The sequence below is a fragment of the Labeo rohita genome, chromosome 5, assembly GCF_022985175.1.
Source record: "Labeo rohita strain BAU-BD-2019 chromosome 5, IGBB_LRoh.1.0, whole genome shotgun sequence".
Lineage (NCBI taxonomy): Eukaryota > Metazoa > Chordata > Actinopteri > Cypriniformes > Cyprinidae > Labeo > Labeo rohita.
Window position 1 is genome coordinate 45,854,594 of NC_066873.1, and position 20,778 is coordinate 45,875,371.

The 20,778-nt window shown below is 36.0% G+C and overlaps 1 protein-coding gene across 6 annotated transcripts; it reads right to left on the bottom strand.

The window, feature by feature from the left end:
- Positions 1-1,959: 1,959 nt before the first annotated feature.
- On the bottom strand, positions 1,960-20,768 carry LOC127165496 (leucine zipper putative tumor suppressor 3). Of its 6 annotated transcripts, none has more exons than XM_051110168.1 (6): positions 20,652-20,768; positions 14,913-15,569; positions 11,339-11,920; positions 9,679-9,999; positions 9,271-9,501; positions 1,960-7,302 (listed from the first exon to the last, which is right to left on the bottom strand). In XM_051110168.1, the coding sequence occupies exons 2-6, from the start codon at positions 15,477-15,479 to the stop codon at positions 6,628-6,630; spliced, it is 2,376 nt and encodes a 791-aa protein (XP_050966125.1). In that variant the 5' UTR covers positions 15,480-15,569; positions 20,652-20,768; the 3' UTR covers positions 1,960-6,627. The 6 variants fall into 6 exon arrangements, with proteins under 6 accessions (XP_050966125.1, XP_050966124.1, XP_050966123.1 ...); XM_051110167.1 differs by having other exon boundaries at positions 20,644-20,767; XM_051110166.1 differs by lacking the exon at positions 20,652-20,768 and adding an exon at positions 17,661-18,050.
- Between the last annotated feature and the right edge of the window lie 10 nt (positions 20,769-20,778).

Below are 20,778 nucleotides of genomic sequence, written 5' to 3' on the forward strand. Positions count from 1 at the left end.
GCCGGTCCCCACAATGTCATAAATTTCCGTTTTTTCTATCCTTGTGGGGACATTTGGTCCCCACAAGGTAGCAAAAACAAGTACACACACACATACACACAATTAAAGATAAAAAATAAATAAATAAATAAATGTATGTATTAGCAGTAATTGTACTAGTAATTGTAACTATTTTGAATATCTGTAATCTGCAAAAAAAAAATCTAAATATTGAAAAAATTGCCTTTAAAGTTGTCCAAATTAAGTTGTTAGAAATGCATATTACTAATCAAAATGTAAGTTTTAATATATTTACAGTAGGAAATTTACAAAATATCTTCATAGAACATGATCTTTACTTAATATCCTAATGATTTTTGGCATTAAAAAAAAATCAATAATTTTGAACCATACAATGAATTTTTAGCTATTGCTACAAATATCCCTGTGCTACTTATATATAAATAAATAAATAAATAAATAAATAAATATGATTTTTGGCAATAGATGAGTTTAGTGTACTATCATTTTCTAAAATCTAAAAACAAATTATAAAACAAAAACGTAAGCAATTAGTCATTAAAAATAATTATTTCTGCTATAGTTTAGTTCACCTTGCAGGTTATTTTTTTACCTAATACTTCATAAAAGATGTGAGCAGTTTAATTAGTAGTTGAGAAATGAAATTTGTAGTTTTTGCTGATTTCATTTTCTATGGACACACGTACACTCAACCTGTGGAGGTTTATTTGAAAAGAAAACCATGAAGAGACACAGCTATATTTTCTTATTCACATCTTTATTATTTAAATTAATATTTGCTAAGATATGCTTTTTCCAAGCAAATTCTGAAAAAAGAACGAAAGGAAAAAATGAAATGTTTACAAAAACCTCAGTGGCATGGCACACCCGCCCATACGTCTCAAGAACCGATCGAGAAAGGGAAAAGACGCGGGACTCTCGAATGTATGACTTTACCGTAATATAGCCGATCGAAGGTTTTAAGATTCATATATGTATATTATATTCCTATATTAATAGTTTTGAAAAATAAAAGCTGACATGTCAGTCTCATTACTTCACAAAAGTATTCACACGCATTAGCTCGGTATATTTGGATAGAATAGTTCTGTACACATAAGGAACAGTGATATTTACATGCAGTCGACTGCCTTTGTCTCTACCAAGAACACAGCAGGACACAACAGAAGCACATAGCAGCAAATGTGGCCAAAGACAGCAGAGGTGTGGCGTCCATCTAAAGCTTTCTCTCGTAACAAACACCTAGTGTCATAAAGCTGCAATGATTATCTCAAATATGGCATGAGAGAAAAGAAGAGGCACGAGCGTTGGGAAAAGCCTTGGGACCAGAGTTTTCCACATCAATCTTTCTATTGCATTTCTACGGCGGTACGCGTCCAGGGAAAGAAATCGCTTGTTTGTGCTTGTTTCCGAGATTCGTTTCCTATGCCGAAGAGAGGGAATCTGGCTCGTTAGTGCTGCCGTGTGACTCCGTCAAAAAAAAGGGTGGCTGGGTTAAACAAATACGTGTCAAAGTCATCCATCTGCTTCGATGGAATAACTTCTGTAGCTTATTTCAAGACTTTGTGACAAAAGGTGTTCTGTGAAACGCTACCGCTACTATAGCAAACCATAGCATTTGTCCCTCGTCGGAGCCTGTAGTGCATTTGTTATCTGGCCGTGTTCGGAAAACCATACAACCATGCGACTTGTGCTGTTTCTACACAAGAGAGCACACTGCATACTGCACGCTTGACCTCCTATTTCCAGTGAGACGACGGAACCATCATCATACAATCGTTCTAGAACCGATTGCAAATTTGTATTAAAAATGCAACATAGCACTTTTTATTCAGAACTCTGTGTTGCCTTCAACATATAATAAAAAAACGGCATTCTATGGAAGCTTATTTCTGCAACAGAATAAAGAAATAAAGTGAACTGCGATTTTTTTTAAAAAAATCTCACAATTCTGGCTTTTTTATATAGAAACAAACTTGCACTTGCGAATTTGAGATCACAAATGTACTTTTTTTATTCTGTGGCAGAAACAAGCTTGACTTTTTATCTCTGAATTGCGAGTTGCAATTAAGACTTTATCTTGCAATTCTTCATTTTCTCAGAATTGCAAGAAAAAAGTCAGCTTGCAAGATACAAACTAGCAACTGGGAAAAAAAGTTAGAATTGTACGATAAAAATACCTTTTTTCTTATTCTGTGGCAGAAATAAGCTTAACTATTTCTTCTAGCAAATTGTGATTTTAAAATTTACATCTTGCAATAATGACTTTATATCTCAATACTGAGCAAGAAAAACGTCAAAACTGCTAGAATTGGACTCAGAATTAGAATTGGAATTAGAATCTCAATTCTCTCCGATTAGAATTAGAATTCTCAATTTTCTCTGATTTGCAAGTGTATATCTTGCATATTTTAGTTTATAGTATGTCATATTAATGACTATATCTCACAATTCGGACTTTTTTTCTGGTTTTCACATTTATACCTTGCGATTTTGAGTTTATACCTCACAATAATGACTTTATATTATATGAATCATGCAAACTGCATGTTTATAAATGACTTTTCCTCTCAGATTTGTGAGTTTATATCTTGTAATTCTGAATTTAAAAGATAAAAGTCACAATTATCTTTTTATGTTTAAATAAGCTTAACTATTTCTTCTTGCAAATCATGAGTTTGTATCTCACAATTTTAAATTTACATCTTGCAGTAATGACTTTATATCTCAGTACAGAGGAAGAAAAATGTCAGAATTGTGAGATAAAATGTAAAAATTGCTAGAATTGCAAATAATAACTTTATTTATAAGTTTATACATTTATACTACTAAGTTTATATCTCAATTCTGACTTTTTTCTCTGATTTATAGTTTATATCTCGCATTTTTTAGTTTGTAGTATCTTACATTAATAACTTTATATCTCACAATTCAGTCATATCTCGCAATTATGAAAAAAGTCAGAACTGTAAGATGAGTTCAAACGGCGAGAACAGCGAATTTAAAATAGTATTAAAATAGTACATTTTTCTCAACATAAAAATAAAAGTTCAGTTACCTTTTTTATTGTTCTTCTGTGGCAGAAACAAGCTAAACTATTTCTTGCAAATTGTGAGTTTATATCTCACAATTCTGACTTTTTTTCCCTTCATTTTGGAAGTTTCTGTGTGACTATTTTTAATTTATGTCTCGCAATAATGACTTTACTTTGGCTTTGAGAAAATGTCAGGATTATAAGATTTTTTTGCTAGAATTGCAAATAAAAAATTGTGTATATATATATATTTTCTCACAAATTGCAAGTTTTTTATCTCACAATTCAGACTTTTTCTCTGATTTGCAAGTTTGTCTCACAAAAATGACTATATTTCACAAATTGCACAAATTGCAAGTTTATATCTCACATTAATGACTTTATATCTCACAATTCAGAAAAAAGTCAGAATTGTAAGATAAGAAGTTAGAATTGCGAGAACAGCAAATTAAAAATCACAAATTGTCAATTTATATCTCACAATTCAGACTTTTTTTCTGATTGTCACATTTATATCTCGCAATTTTGAGATTATATCTTGCAATGAACTTTTTTTCTCTGATTTGTGAGTTTATATCTTGCAATTCTGAATTTATGTAACAATTCTAACTTCATGTATTGCAATTTTGAGAAAATTAAGAATTGCAAGTTAACTCAGAATTATAAGATAAAAAGTTGCAATTACCCTTTATTTATTTATTCACTTTTTTTTATCTCGCAATTCTGAGTTTATATCTCACAATTGTGAATTTATATCTTGCAATAATGACTTTATTTCTCATAATTCTAACTTTGTATCTTGCAAAAAAATCAGATTTTCAAGATTTAAACTGGGAAAAAAATGGGAAACAAGCTTAACTATTTCTTCTCGGAAATTGTGAGTTTATATCACACAGTTCTGACTTTTTTCCTCCATTTTGCAACTTTCTGTCTGACAATTTTGAATTTATATCTTGCAATGATGAATTTATATCTCAATTCTGATGGTAAGATGGTAAGCATGGTAAGAAAAAAAGTCAAAATTGCTAGAACTGCAAATAAAATGTCAGAATTATAAGATAAAACGTTGCAATTACCCTTTATTTATTTATTTGTATTTTTTTTTTTTTAGTTTATATCTCACAATTGTGAATTTATATATAGTGAGGTTATTTTGCATTTCGACCAAACTTCCCGTTCATTCATCACACTGCAAATGCAAAGTCAAGCCATCTATGCATTGTGGGAAACAGTATCGCGTGCAGTGCGCTCTGACGTAAGCGGCACAGAATACACACACTGCAGAAACAGTACGCGTCGTATGGCATTCTCAGTCCTCAACTACCACACAACCCACATTTCAGTCTTCACAAAGCCTTCCGATATTCCACGTGATTTGTGTGCACTGTGCACTTACTTCAACACATTTAAATCATCACTTCAATCTACTGCATATGACATTTTTAAAGTCAAATATTCTAAATGATACTTTCAGTAAGTATACATTGACACATATTATATGCTCTTTTTGGAAGAATGTAAAGTCATCTTCAAATATAATCCGTCGACTAATTCGAGATTGACCCGTCGCCCTCTGCACAGTTTTGGCTCAGCCGCCGTCCGTCTGTCTAGCAGCTTCATCAACCAAACCTCATTCAGCAGCTGTTGTTCACAACAACCGAGTCCTCAGTTAAAAGCAGGATGGTCTGAGACCGAAGCATCAAGTGCACTAACATATTGACTTGTTTTTTAATCTCAATCTCTCGTTCTAGTTTACTCTACATTGCTCAAAACATAGAAAAGGGCAAAAACAACATTCAGGTGATACAGTACGTTCTGAGTTGAAATGAATACACGTCCTCCGCCGCTGCTTTGGGCAATAGAGCAGGAGGGTTGAGCGCTCCTCTGTCCCGCACCAGGCCTCGGCCTACAAATATACTCTATTCGAGCACACGGACGCAAACTCTGTTTCACTGAATTCTGAGAACAGCAATTCATTATGCATCGCAACAATGCATTCTGAGTCTGATACACTACTATTCGAAAGCTTGGGGTCTGTAAGATTTCACATTTCTTTTTCACCAAGGATGCTTTGATCAAAAGTGACAGTAAAGACATTTATAATGTAACAAAAGATTTCTGTCAAATAAATGCTGTTCTGCTGAACTTTGTATTCATGAAAGCATCCTGAAAAATAAAACGTATCACGGTTTCCATGAAAATTAAAACTGGATGTAATTACATCAACTTAATATGGATTGTAATTTCAACTGAAAATTCTACATGAATTTATTTTTCACATTTTTTATTTACGTCATTAATATTGAGTGTAATCTAAAATAATTTTTCTGCATTCACTGACTTTTTATTTTGATTAAATCTGCTTAACATTGAGTATAATTTAAACTGAAAATTCTACGTCAGCTGATTTTTTAAAATTTTAATTGTAACACCTTTTATTTCAATAGACTTTCTATTACTGAGTGTAATTTAAATAGAAATTTCTTTGTTAACTGATATGTTTTATTCTGATTACATAGCTGGATATTGCATGTAATATAAACTGAAATGTAAAATTTAATGCAAAATGTAATGAAAATGTCTGCATCAACTGATCTTTCACAAAAAATAATAGATAAGATTTATATAATAGATATGTTAAAATTAACTGGAACTAAAATAAAAAAATTATGCTACAAATTATTAAGTTTATTCAAGTCAGTGAAGTTGTGATTTTTTGTTGTCACAAGTCATAAAGACTTGTTGCATTAATTTTTTTGATGAGCCAAAACATTTGTTTTAGAGTGTAGCATGATTTCTGAAGGATCATGTGACACTGAAGACTAAAGTAATGATGCTGAAAATTCAGCTTTGATCACAAAAATAAATTACATTTTAACAGATATTCAAATAGAAGACTGTTATTTTAAATCATAATAATATTTCACATTTTTACTGCAGTTTTGATCAAAAATGCAGCCTTTATGAGCATAACAGACTTCCTTCAAAAGCACTGAATCTTATGAATAATCCGCTCCATTTGTTCCGCACGTCTGTGTACTTGCGTAGAGTATGTTTCTGCGGCCCGACAAACATCGACATAAACACTCTCGAGACTGGCACTAAGATTTGGTCCTAAACGTGATGGCGCGTTGCGTCTGAGCACCATGCGAGATCTTCACTTTAAGAGAAACTCCCTGCAGTTTTAGTTTGTTAACTCTAGTCTTGATTGTTTGAAGGCTGCAGAGTACAGAAGATGCCGTCATCATTATAAGGATATTCTTGAGCGCATCTACGAAAGATGGTGACTTATTAATAGCCTAAACCCTCGCGCCTGTAAAAACACAAAGCTGAAACAGTCTGTGAATGCCGGTTCCCCATAAACCCCTGAGTGTTTTCCGCTTGGCTACTGACCCTGCGGCCAGCTCCTCTGCACTAAACCAGCTGATAAGGCCACACACGCTCTCATAACTACCCAACGAACCTGCCCTCAACCCACACACCTGCCCCAGACAAGCAGGGCATCCTTGGACAGTCCTCGGAAGCGGTTTAGTTTTTGGATTGTACTGAATGCTATTGTAATCGGGGCTGCATCAGATCTCCGTCGACTCGATCCTCTCCAGTCGGGTCGGCACGGGCCACGGCGGAGCCAGCTGGTGCAGCTCCGGCAGCTTCTTCTCCTCCGCCGGCGGGGTGGGAGAGGTGAGCGATATGGAGACCGACACGGGGGGCTCCGGCAGGGGCGGAGGCGCCGGGGGCGAGGCGGGCGACGGCGTGGCGATCTGGGCTCCCAGCTTGTCCACACGCTCCTCCAGCGCCTGGTTCTTCTGCAGCATCTCCACGTAGCTGAGCTGCAGCTGCGCCTGGTACTTCAGCACGCGCTCCTTCTCGTCCTGCCAGGTCTGGCGCTCCTGGGCGAAGGTGAGCGCCTGGCGTTCGCGTTGCTGCCGCTCCAGACGCAGCTCGCCCTGCAGTCGCTCCAGCTGCCGCCTCAGGTCGCCCGACTCCTGCCACTGCACCTTGGAGTCGTCGCTCTGCAGCGTGAGCAGCGGGTCGGGCGCCGGAAGCGCCGGAAGGGACGGGAGGGACGTGGGCGTCTCCGGAGGGGACAGAAGACGCTCTCGGCTGCGGGACGCCACCAGCTGACCCATGTCGGCCAGGCTGGGCTCACTGGCGCGACTCGAGCTGCTGCTCAGTTCGCTGAGGGCTTTCTTCAGCCGCGTGACCTCCGTCTCAAACGCGCTCAGCTTGTCCCGCAGCACTGTCACCTACAGACACAGAAACGAAAATATAGACGTATCTAGCGCACAATTATCTAATTGCAATATTTGAAGAGTTGCAAAAGTCTCTAAGTGCCATCTGAAATTTTTTTCTAAAATGAGCATATCCTACATTTATGTTCAGTTATTTCACTTTAATGGCAAGAAAATCTATTCATTACCATTAAAGTGAAATTACCGAACCTACACATGAGAGTCTGAGAAAAATCCTCATTTTAGAAAATCATTTCAGATGACACATAAAGGCTTTTGCATCTGAACTCTTCATTTCGTATAAAGATAGCAATTGGTATTCAAAATTTGATCCAAAAAAACAGCTGCACAATTTTGTAATTGCATATCATTATGACCAGTGTTGGTGAGAACTCTCCTGTCCCCATGTTGAAATAAATGATAAAATGTAACTCAAAAGTAACTTTCCTTTTAAAAGTAATGCATTACAATATTGCATAACTCTATGAAAAAGTAACCAATTGCATTACTTTTAATGAAGAGTAATGCATTGCGTTACTTTTGAGTTACATTTTATCATTTATTTCAACATGGGGACAGGAGAGCTCTCAGTCAATAAATGGGAAAATAAAGTAATGTGGGTTACTTATTTGAAAAAGAAGCTCAGAATTTATTTTTAAAATAATCTGTTACTTTACTAGTTACTTGAAAAAAGTTACAAGTAACGTGAGTTATACACTGAATTACCCCCTACACTGGTTATTACTATAAGATAATAAAAATAATTATTTTATTTAATGATTATTATTACTAAAATAGTAAACAAAAGTTATTATTTAATAAAATATTAAAGAAAATAAGAACTTTTTATATAGAAATATTTAAGTTTAAAATGAAAACAAAACAAGTATTTAAGAAAAATAACATAATAATATTTTTTATTTTACAGTACAACTGTGAAATTACAGTAACCTGCATCAAATCACTGGTTGTAATTTAAAATGCAGTTTAAAAAAATAAAACTTTTTAAACAATGTTTGTTGTAGGGCTACACAATTTGTGATTTCATATTAATATGATTATTAAATAATACAAACAATTAATTGTTTTTATTTATTTATTGTTATTATTATTAACAAAAATATTGTATTTTGTATTACTACACTGTAAAAAATAATAATCTTTTTTTCTGGACAACAGTAAAATTACAATACTAATATTTAAACTGTCTTAATATTATTAATTTAAATACATTTTATTTCTTCACTTTCAAATGTTAATAATCAAGCTTTTATGTTGTCAAAAATGAAAAAAAAAAAAAAACCAGATCCTTAAAACTTCCTCTTTTGCTCAGCTGAATTATAAGATGATTAATAAGCCATCTGATTGCAAGATTAAATATATATATATTGTAGTTTCCACAATAATTCAGCTATCTTACATTAACTTTAGTAACAGGGATGAATGGCTGAGATTGATGAATGAACTTAAAATTGTGTAAAAATTGAGAAAATGCTGCAGAAAAGGTGTCAGAATAATGTCACTTCCTGTGTCAAAATTTTACGAAACACTTTTTTTTTTTCAGCGACTTACTGAAGAACAGTAAAATGTGATTTGACAGTTAAAACATTGTTACATTGTATTATCTGAATTGTTTAAAATGTGATATGACAGTTAAAACATTGTTACAATGTATCATTTTAATTGTTAGATAAAGTCCCAAAGGTCAAGTTTTAATGGAACGATATGCTGTGTACAAAACAAAGAAACAGGTTTTTGAGTGATTCATCACTTCATAAGAGTCATTGAGACTGAACTGCTCACACCATTTGTTTGTTTGTTGCATTGAGAATACCATAATGCACAGACGCTTGTCTGTTTACTGTGTTTACATTATTTTATGGCATCTAGTCTTTCTCTGTCGTCACATTCAATTCCCACTGCAAATACACAACTCACATCAAACATTATTTTCTGTGATGCTTTTAAATTCAGTGTTTGTACCTCGGCCAGCATGGTCTGCAGCTCGGCCTCGCAGCGCTCCAGCTCCAGGGTTTTGGTGCAGAAGGACTCTTTGAGGCTGATCTCGGCCTCCTCTCGCTCTCTCAGCTGGGCGTTGAGGTCTTTCAGCTGCCCTCGCAAGGCCACCATCTCTCCGGCCCTCTGCGTCACCTCGCCCTGACTCTCCCGCAGCTGCTGCTTCAGCAGAGAGATCTCGCCCGCCTTCTGACACACCTGCACACACAACACCTTACATCACACACGCATACTGTACAGCTACTGTATACAACCCTGTGCAATCTTAGCTATCTGGATATTCATCTGCAAAAGCAACAAATATTTCACTATATTATAGTACATGTTTCACCAGTGATTTCATGAAATATATTTTCTCCATCTATGCTTTCTCACCTCCCACTTGGTCTCCTCCAGTCTGGGTAGGATATCGGCCTGCTCCTTCCTGAAGTCCAAGCACTTCTTCTCCAGCTCCTCTCTCTGAGCGAGCAGCAGCGTCATCTCGTCCTGCAGCCGCCGCTTGTCCTGCTGCAGACGGGCGATCTGCGCCTGCAGGGCCTGCTGTGTGCGCTGGGCCCGTCGGGTCACCTGCTGCAGCCGCCCGGCGTAGTTCTGCCTCAGCTCCTCCATCTCGCGCTCCCACACGCGCTGCTTCTCCTCGAACACCTGCACGATGGCCGCCTCGCTCTGGTCCAGGTTACGCCGCATGTGAATCACCTGTGAGGAGGGCAGAGTGGCCGAAATGCGCCGGAACACGGTCTCAAACAATGCATGCTTGATTTGATGTGTTGTTGCATGCTCACATGTCATGTGTCAGATTGCAATTCATATGCAACTTTGCATGAACTTCTTCTATATCTAGCTACATGAATTACAGCACATCTAAAGAAAAATCCTATAATAATAATAATAATCTAGTAATGTAAAAAAGGCATGTAGATTCCAGGTGGAAATGTTCTATTCAGGATTAGTTAAACTTGCTGACTTTCACACTTTTGAGCAGATCTGTTATAAATGTAATTCAAAAGTCATATCCAATGTGTTAATAATAATACAATTTTCAATGGTGTATGCAAATTTAAATAAATTAAATAAACAAATAATAAACTATAAAGATTTCCAATGGTGTATGCAAAATTAAAGACATCTTTTGAAAATGTAATTCAATTAAATTAAATTAATGTGCAATGTTATATCCCAAAATAAAAATCCAATGGTCCAAAATGAAAAGGTATTTAAAAAATATATAACTACAAATACAATAAAATAAAAGATCCTCAAAGCTGTTTGTAAAAAAAAAAAAAAGAAAAGAAAATCCAGATTATGCAAAACTAAAAAAAAAAATGTAAATGTAAAAATCAATTTAAAAACTATCCAACGGAGTAAAAACAAATTAAATAAATGTAAAACAAAAAATGTAAATTAAAATTAAAAATTAAATAAAAAATGTAAAAATGACATAAAAATCCAATGTTGTATGTAAAATTAACAAAAAAACAAAACAAAAAGATCAATGAAGATTTAAAGTTTTGCAATTTTGTTTTGTCTATAACTACAAAGAGTTTCAAGTAGAAAGTGTGCTGACAAATATATAATGCCATATGTGACATTGGAACATAAAACCAGTTATAAGGGTCTGTTTTTTGAAATTTATACATAATCTGAAAGAATAAATAAGCTTTGCATTGATGTATGGTTTGTTAGGATAGGACAAAATTTGTCCGAGATACAACTATTTGAAAATCAGGATTCTGAGCGTGCCAAAGAATCAAAATATTGAGAAAATTGCCTTTGAAGTTCTCAGCAATGCTTATATCTAATTAAAAATTAAGTTTTGATATACTTACGGTAGGAAATTTACAGAATATCTTCATGGAACATGATCTTTACTTAATATCCTAATGATTTTTGGCATAAAAGTAAAATCAATACATTTGACCCATACAATGCATTTTTGGCTGTTGCTACAAATATACCTGTGCTCCTTAAGACTGGTTTTGTGGAGCAGCGTCACATATACATACATAATGCAAATGAATTTATAAAGTTCTGTCACCTTACTTACTTCTTGTTCTCTCTCCCACAGACGGTCCTCCAGGTCCTGAATCACGTCGTCGGAGGACGGAGACGGTCTCAGGGGCGCCGGAGCGTCGCTCAGATGACTAAGGCGCTGGTACGAGGAGGAGCTCTTGCCTGAGGAGGAGCGGCCGCTGTCCGATGCACTGAGGCCGTTCTGGTAGCCTGGCTTGTCGAGTTTGTCCAGGGCGACGGTGCCCAGACGGTTGATGTGGCTGGTGGAGGCACTGAGGGGTCCGAGCGCAGGCGGTGGCCCGTAGCTGGAGCCCGTGTACGTGGGCAGACTGGTCAGAGAGTTCCTCCCGGAGTCCGACAGACTGCCCTGTCCCGCCCGACCCGCGCCGGCGTGTGTCCCGCGGCTGCCGGGACTGTCCTGGTCCCACTGCGGGCCGGACGCGTTCGGACCCCCCTTCTCGCCCCCGCTGCCTCCGCTACCGCTGCTGCCCGGACCGCCGGCCGTCCCGGAGCTGGTCTGGAGGGGACACACCAGGTTCTGCATGGAGTGAAAGCTCTTGGGCACCACGGGTTTGAAGGCTGACGGACGCACCAGGGAGTCATTGGTCTGCAGACACAGAAATTCATCAAATACACAATTCAGTTTTTGTTACTTTTTTTAGTATAGCTATATATTAACATTTTTTCATTAGCCTTTATTTTTACATTTTATTGATTTGTTTATTCATTGATACATTGATTTTTTTTGTGCTTTTGTCATGTTTAGTTTGTGTGTCAGCTTGTTGCAAGGTAACTTTTTAAAATTAAGTTTTTCAACCAATATTTATATTTTATTTCATTTCATCTTGATTTTGGCGAATGAAACAGCTCTGAAGCTTAAATCTTCCTAATTTCTCCATCTTGTTTAAAAATTAGAAGGCCTGGTTTTAATCCCAAAAGTGTAAGCCAGATTTATATGGAAGCTAATTTCTGCCACATAAGAAATGTTTAGTAAATCACAATGACATAAAAAGTCAAAATTGTAAGATACTAAGATAAAATTCATAGTTATGATAAAAAAGTTGAAATTACAAGATAAGTCATAATTATGATAACTTCATAAATATGACAGAAAGACAAAATGATGAGATACTTTGTCATGATTATGACATACAACTTGTAATTATGAATTATCAAAATACTGAAATCATGAGACATTAAGCCATAATTGTGGGATAAAAGTCACAATTATGACATAAAGAGTAGAAATTATGACATAAGTCAAAATTATGATAGTGATAGTCAAAATATTAATTATAATAGTCAAAAATCATGTCTTAATTAAGATGTGACTTTTTAAATCATAATTTTTTCATAATTTCACTTTTTTATCTTATAGTTATGACTTAGTGTGTCCTAATTTTGCCTTTTTATCTCAATTATGGTTTAGTATCTATCTCACAATTTCAACTACAAAACCATATTTAAGAGATATAATTAAAATAACAATAAATTAAATTAAAGGTCAAAATTATGACATACTAAGTCAAAATTATCAGAAAAAAGACAAAATTATGACAAAATTATGATTTAAAAAATTAACACCTTAATTATGACATGATTCTTGATAATTGCGAAAATTTAAAACTATGACAATCAAAATTGTGAGATAAAAATTCTAAATTAGGACATACTAAGTCATAATTATGACAAAGAGTTGAAATTATGACATGAGTCAAAATTATGATAGTGGTGGTCCAAATATTAATTATTACAGTCAAGAATCATGTCATAACTGACTTTTTAAATCATAATTTTGTCATAGTTTTGCCTTTTTATCTCACAATTATGACTTAGTGTGTCCTAATTTAGAATTTTGACTTATTATGTCATAATTTTGAGTTTTAATTTTATTTTATCTCATAAATATGGCTTAGTAGTCATCTCATACTTTCAACCTGGCATAATGGAATAATGATAACTTTTTATCTCATAATTATGATTTACGTCCCAATTTTGAATTTTTACCTCATAATTTTGACTTAGCATGTCATAATTTTAACTTTTAATCTCACAATTATGGCTTAGTAGCAAATAATTTCAACTACTAAACCATATTTATAAGATAAAATCAAAATAACATTAAATTAAAAGTCAAAATGATGATAAGTCAGATTCTGAGATAAAAAAGGCAAAACTATTATGTAAAAAGTCACATCTTAATTATGACATGATACTTGATAAATGCAAGATAAAAAGTAAAAATTATGACATAATCAAAATTATGAGATAAAAATTCAAAATTAGGACATACCAAGTCATTATGAGATAAAAAGTCATAATTATGACATAGCTATTAAACCATAATTGTACATAGAAAGTCAAAATAATGACATACTAGGTCAAAATTATGAGACAAAAATTCTAAATTAGGACATATGAAGTCATAATCGTGGGATAAAAGTCATAATTATCACATAAAGAGTTGAAATTATGACATAAGTCAACATTACGATAGTGATAGTCCAAATTTTAATTATTATAGTCAAGAACCATGTCATAATTGTGACAATAAATGTGACTTTTTAAATCATAATTTTGTCATAATTTTGCCTTTTTATCTCACAAGTATGACTTTGTGTGTCCTAATTTAGAATTTTTATCTCAGAATTTTGTCTTAGCATGTCATAATTTTGACTTTTAATTTATTTTATTTTATCTCTTTAATATGGTTTAGTACTTTTAACCTTTAATGGCATAATTATAACTTTTTATCTCATAATTATCACTTGTCATGTCCCAATTTACAATTTTTACCTCATTATGTTGACTTAGTATGTCATACTTTTAACTTTTCATCTCACAATTATGGTTTAGTAGCTTTTTCATAATTTAATGACATAATTATAACTAGTATGTTATCATTTTGGGATTTTTAACTCACAATTATGAATTAGTAGCTACTGTATCTCATAATTTCAATTTTTAATGATATCTCATCATTATGACTTAATATGTCATATTTTTGTGTTTTTACCTCACAATTATGATTTAGTAGCTATCTCATAATTTCAGCTTTTTATGACATAATAATGACTTTTTATCATAATTTTGACCTAGTATATCATAATTTTAACTTTCTATCTCATAATTTCGGCTTTTAATTACAAAATCATGACTTTTTTTATCAAATGATTATGACTTTGTATGTTCTCATCTAGAACTTTTATTGCATAATTTTGACCTAGTATGTCATTATTTTGACTTTCTATCTCCAACTATGGTTTAGTAGCTATCTCATAATTTCAACTTTTAATGACATAATTATAACTTAGTATGTCATAATTTTGATGATTTTTTCTGACACTTATGATTTAGTAGCTACTGTATCTCATAGTTTCAGCTTTTAATGACATAATTATGACTTTTTATCTCATCATGTCATATTTTTGAGTTTATCTCATAATTTCAACTTTTTATGTCGCAATTATGATTCACCAAAGCAGGGCGTCCATAAATGTATGTGCTGTAAGACTAAAAGGTTTATTGTGCTTAGCTAAGTATTTTCTTGTGTTCTTTATTGCACCACTACAAAACATACTAAATGACGCACTACTTACATCTCCTGAACACGGCCGTTGTTGGCGTACCTGTGCGTGCTCGAGTTTTCCCGAGACGGGCAGGATGTTGGGCGGGTTGTGATTATCGGGTTTGGCTTTGCTCTTGTCCTTGTGCAGCGGCGGTGGCTGCAGCGGGGCTTGATGGCTGCCGTTCTTGTCGTTGTTCAGCACGATGTTGTTCCCGCACAGGTCCAGACTCTCTCCGCGCCTGTGTCCTTCCCTCCGCGCCCCGTTGGCGAACACCACGTTGGACACCAGCCTCTCGCCGTTGAGCGTCTGCTGGCGGTTGGCGTTGTGTGGCGCGGCGCGCTCCGCGTCGGCGTGGATGCGAGCGTTTGCGTGGTATTCCCTCTCTGCGTTGTAGCTGTGCTCGTCGGCGGAGACGCCCTTGGTCTTGGTGCTGGGGCCGGGGATGCGCTCGGCGCTGAAGCTGCGGTCGTCCAGGCGGCGGCGGGCCGAGGCGGGGGGTGGTGCGGCCGCCAGCGGGCCGTTGGGGGTGGTGCGGGTGCCCACGCTGCGCATTGTGATGGGCCGCTGACTGGAGGCCCCGCTCCCTACGCTGCCCATGCCAGGAGCCTCGAGCGCTTCACTCCACCGCCCACAGCGCCAGCACACACGGGCATGAAGGGGAAGTGAGCCGGGTCACACACACACACACTGCAACACAACACACTGCATTAGTGACTTTATTAACAATATACTACACAAAAAGGACAGTTCACCCAGCAATGAAAATTCTGTCATCATTTACTCATGTTAACAAACCTGTATGAGTTTATTTCTTCTGTTGAGCATAGAAGAAGGTATTTTGAAGAATGTGTGTAAACAAAGAGTTGATTTTTTGAAGAAAAATACCGTAAAAGTCAGTGGGGACCAGAAATTCCTACAGGGTCAGTAAATGATGACAGAATTTTAAATTCTGCATGAACTATCCCTTTAAGGGCACAAATGTGACCCTGGACCACAAAACCAGTCTTAAGTAGCACAGCTATATTTGTAGCAATAGCCAACAATACATTGTAAGGGTCAAAATTATCTATTTTTCTTTTATGCCAAAAATCATTAGGATATTAAATAAAGATCATGTTCCATTAAGATATTTTGTAAGTTTCCTGCTGTAAATATATAATATAAATTTTTGATTAGTAATATGCATTGCTAAGAACTTTATTTGGACAACTTTAAAGGCGATTTTCTCAATCTTAGTGTTTTTTCAGCCGATTCCAGATTTTTAAATAGTTGTATCTCAGTCAAATATTGTCCTATCCTAACAAACCACACATCAATAAAAAGCTTATTTATTTACCAGTATGACTGGTTTTGTGGCCCAGGGTCACAAATGTTGCTGAACACATGATCTGACCGGTTTTGTCAAACTTTTGTTGTCAGCCGAACCCCACTGGCTTTAAATATGTTCTTAAAGTCCCGGTGAGATTTAAGTTAATATTTTTATAATTTATCAACACATTCACATATTTATGGTTCTCTGATGCCAGATAATGATCGCATGTAAACAAATAAAATATTTTGACACACAATACAAAGTATAAGATAGAATTTATACAAAATAAATTATATAAAATATAAATTGTGACTTAGTGTGACTAAATTATTACTCAGGAAAAACAAGCAATTCCCAGAGTTTTTTGTAAGCCAAATGACTTAGCATGTCATAATTTTGATTTTTTATCTCATAATTATGACTTAATAGTGATCTCATAAAATCAGATTAACTTTTTTGTCAGCTGAACCCATTTGAGCTCAAATATATTCTTGAAATCCCCCTGAGATTGAAGTTAATATTTTACTTATTTATCAACACATATGCATGTTGATGGTTTCTGATGCTGCTTAATGGTCACATGACATTCAAGTAAACAAATAAAATATTTTATCTTTTTAGTATGTTATTTATATATTTTTTCCCACTTCAATTTATTTAAAATAAAATTTCATCTGTTTTAGAGTTTTATTTTTACCTTTCTACGATTTATTTAATTGCACTCTAGTTAAAACTAAAGGTTCCAAAAAGGGTTTTTCCCAGTGATGCCATAGAAAGTGATACTAAAAAACCTTTCAGTGATCACTTCTTAAAAGAACAGTTTTTTTTAGTGTGAAGAACTTTTTTATAATCTAAAAAATAATTTTTTGTGTAATTGAAAGATTCCATGGATGTTAAAGGATCTTCAATGAACCATCGATGTCAATAAAGAACCTTTATTTTTAATAATGTATTAGTTTTTCATCAACTTATGAACCCCAGGAAAATTTGCTGTAAACTAATAGTTGCTCTCTTTGGGGCAATTTACACAGAATGTGTTTTTGGACTAAACAATGCAGTGGAATAGGAAAAAAAATGCAAAGTTTTTGAAAAGTTTAACTTTTAACTTGAGTGACATGTTTTTAGAATGCTATGTCGAGCACCAGATGTAGCAAAGGACACAAGTGCAGCATTCAAACACATGTAGTGCATGTTTACACAGAAAAACAACCAAAAAAACAGTGTGAACGGCCTCTATATGAGTGCTGTGCAGTGAAAACACTGGAGCACTGGACTGAACAATCACAACACGACCAGCTGCTTTATAATATTACAATCACAGCCTTACTACGATAAAACACAACCAATGTGGACGAGCATGTGCCAAATGTAAAGTACCAAAAACAGTTTAAACACTCATAGTGAAATACATAGATAGTATACTGACAGCTCAAGAGACAGAAAACAGTGATAAATAAACGACATACGTGCGCCCCTCGAGAATTATAAATGCACAACTGCTTCCTCCTCATGCTGAACGTTTATCAGAAAGTATCCTCTAAAAAAACAAGACTGCAAGTTCTCATGCCCAAAAAAATGAAAGGAAAAGACAAAGAGGAGCTTCTCCAGGTAACAGTCGTGTGAGGCACGTGTGTGTGTGAGGTGTGTAAATATCAACGCGGATCGAAACTGCACCCTGTTTATGATGATCTCTGGAGTTAAACATTAACCAAACACAGAGCAAATCTGACATGATTCTGAAGTGTGATTGTGCAAATCCTGAAAACAACGGCAGCGTTCACAATTGGCTCCAAGTGACAGTTCTGTTATTTAAATGATCTAAATGATAGTGTGAACACCAAAAATTACAATTATAATCTTGGCAACTTTCATTTGTGAAAATAAATTGCAAGTGCATCCATTTTTTTTTTTTTTTGCAATATGTGACATTTATGTCAAAGTAAACATTCACTATAAATGCATGCTTGACTTGCTCTTACTCTTGTGTGAATCATAAAACCATGAACTGCACTATATAAAGAATCCTAGAGGAATTTTTACAGGGTGCTATTTCATTTCTAAGATTTAACTGAGTCTGCAGTGAATGGGTGCCGTCAGAATGAGATTCCAAACAGCTGATAAAAACCTCACAATGATCCACAAGTAACCCACACCCATTCTGTCCATTAGTTAACATCTTGAGAAGACAAAAGCTAAAACAAATCCATCATCAAGACATTTTAAACTAAAATACGAGTCCATAATCCATAATAACGCTTCCTCCAGTGAAAAAGTCCATCTCCTGTTGTCTCTCACATCAAAATCCAGCCACATATATTTTTTTTAGAGCTGTTTTGGCTTGTAAAAAGTGTTTGATCTGTGCAGATTTCTCTCCTGATTCAGACCAAAACCACTTTTTCACCTGAGGAAGCAGTATTATGGACCTGTAATTTAGTAAAAAATGTCTTAATGATGGATTTATTTTTTACAGCTTTTGTCTTCTCAAGATGTTAACCGATGGACTGGAGTGGTGTGGATTACTTGTGGATTATTGTGATGTTTTTATCAGCTGTTTGGACTCTCATTCTGACGGCACCCATTCACTGCAAAGACAGTGATGGAATGACACATTTTTCCAAATCTGATGAAGAAACAAACTCATCCTAATCTTAGATGACCTGAGGGTGAGCACAGTTTCAGTACATTTTCATTTTTGGGTGAACTATTCCTTTAGGTATTAGCTTTTCATAAAAATAGACTCGAATGAGTCACAAATCATCATTCAAAAGTATATAGAGCAAAAAAAAGGTGACCCCGGACCACAAAACCAATCTTAAGTAGCACGGGTATATTTGTAGCAAAAGCCAAAAATACATTGTATGGGTCAAAATGATTAAATTCTCTTCAATGCCAAAAATCATTAGGATATTAAGTAAAGATCATGTTCCATGAAGATATTTTCTACAGTAAATATATAAAAACTTAATTTTTGATTAGTAATATGCATCGCAAAGAACTTCATTTAAACTTTAAAGCAGATTTTCTCAATATTTTGATTTTGTTGCACCTTCAGATTGAAGATTTTCAAATAGTTGTATCTCAGCCCAATATTGTCCTATTCTAACAAACCATACATCAGTGAAAAGCTTATTCAGCTTTTAAAAAATTGACTCTCATGACTGGTTTTGTGGTCCAGGGTCACAAATGAATGTGAAGCAGTTCAGCTCATCTGATTAGAAATATTTGAGTTTACCATGGTACTTCTTTGAAAGGGTAAAATCAGCTACGATGTATCAATATAATGAACAGTGTAAGACTGTTGCAACATTAAAAATAAAAAACTCACATGACTGCTCATCTCTGGTCTAATGCACATAGATCTATATCGCAGCATTTAATGATTTCCATATATTTACAAAGCCATCTGAGGCACTTTCGAAGAACACCACAATACTACCATGGTGTGTGTCAAGCGTAAATATGTTTTTTGTAAGGTGCACACTAACATGCATGCCCTCCTATGATCGTTTTCACATAAACTCTCTCCCAAAGCCATGCAAACGCATTGAGACGTCAGCTGGAGCAGTGCTGATGGTGTGCAGTAGCATCACTGGTCCAGCAGAGCTCTGGATCAGATCAGCACTGGCACGTGCCTCTACTACCCGCTCCACCACAGTCAGTCACTCACAGGCATTACATCATCGCTCACATGCTTCATATATCCCAACACACATTAAAGATTGCCATCCTAATTACATCAGCCTCAGCCGCTCTATCAATAATGCAAGATCAGATTCACGGCACAACCTCATCATCACTGCATAGCAAACATCTGCGAATCGGCGCAAGTGCACGTCTGTGCATGGATGTAAACATGCAGTGCAGCAGAATGACACACACTGTGTCGATGCATCACACTCACACACACCGCAGTACAACTGAAAGAAACACACACACACACACACACACACACACACAACTGGAGAAAATGACAGTGAAGCGTGAGATGGAGGCCTGTACACAAACAGCCCTCGTGCTTTACAGATGACATCAGAATCACAATATGCACTAAAAAGGCATCTTCACCTCACGCAGCCGGACATGATCTACTGACAGTGAATCAGTGAATGCAGCGAACGCGGGCCTAGCGACGCTACTAACCAGCAGACGCACGGATGCATTCAATATCATAACATAAAACGCCGTGTGCCTCCATTTAACAGAGGCAGAGACGGCAGCAGTGCAGGATGCAGTGGCGCTACAGCAGCAGCAGCAGCAGCACAATGGAGATCCAGCGTTCACCTGACTACAGGACGAAGCATCCGCTCGCTTTGCCTCTCATTACATAATGCGTGTTACCGCTCATGCAAAATGATGCATCACTGCATCCGCATCCCTCCATAACAACAGCAGCATCCAGCGCGTGTCACTCCAGTGCGCCGCGTCTCCATCACTCACAAACATACTCACTGTCTCACCGCGGATCCGGCCGGCCGTCCGTCTGTCTGTCCGTTCGGATGCTGCTGCTCTGCTGTTGCGGCGTAAACGAACGTGTGAAGCCGCGCGATGCGCTGCCGCTGACGCCCGCGACGGAGATGAAGCGCG

Coding starts and splice junctions, on each gene's coding strand:
- LOC127165496 (XM_051110168.1), bottom strand. CDS start 15,479: ATGGGCAGCGTAGGGAGCGGGGCCTCCAGTCAGCGGCCCATCACAATG. Junction 11,921..14,912: donor AACGGCCGTGTTCAGGAGAT/GTAAGTAGTGCG, acceptor CTGTGTCTGCAG/ACCAATGACTCCCTGGTGCG. Junction 9,502..9,678: donor TGGAGGAGACCAAGTGGGAG/GTGAGAAAGCAT, acceptor TTGTGTGTGCAG/GTGTGTCAGAAGGCGGGCGA.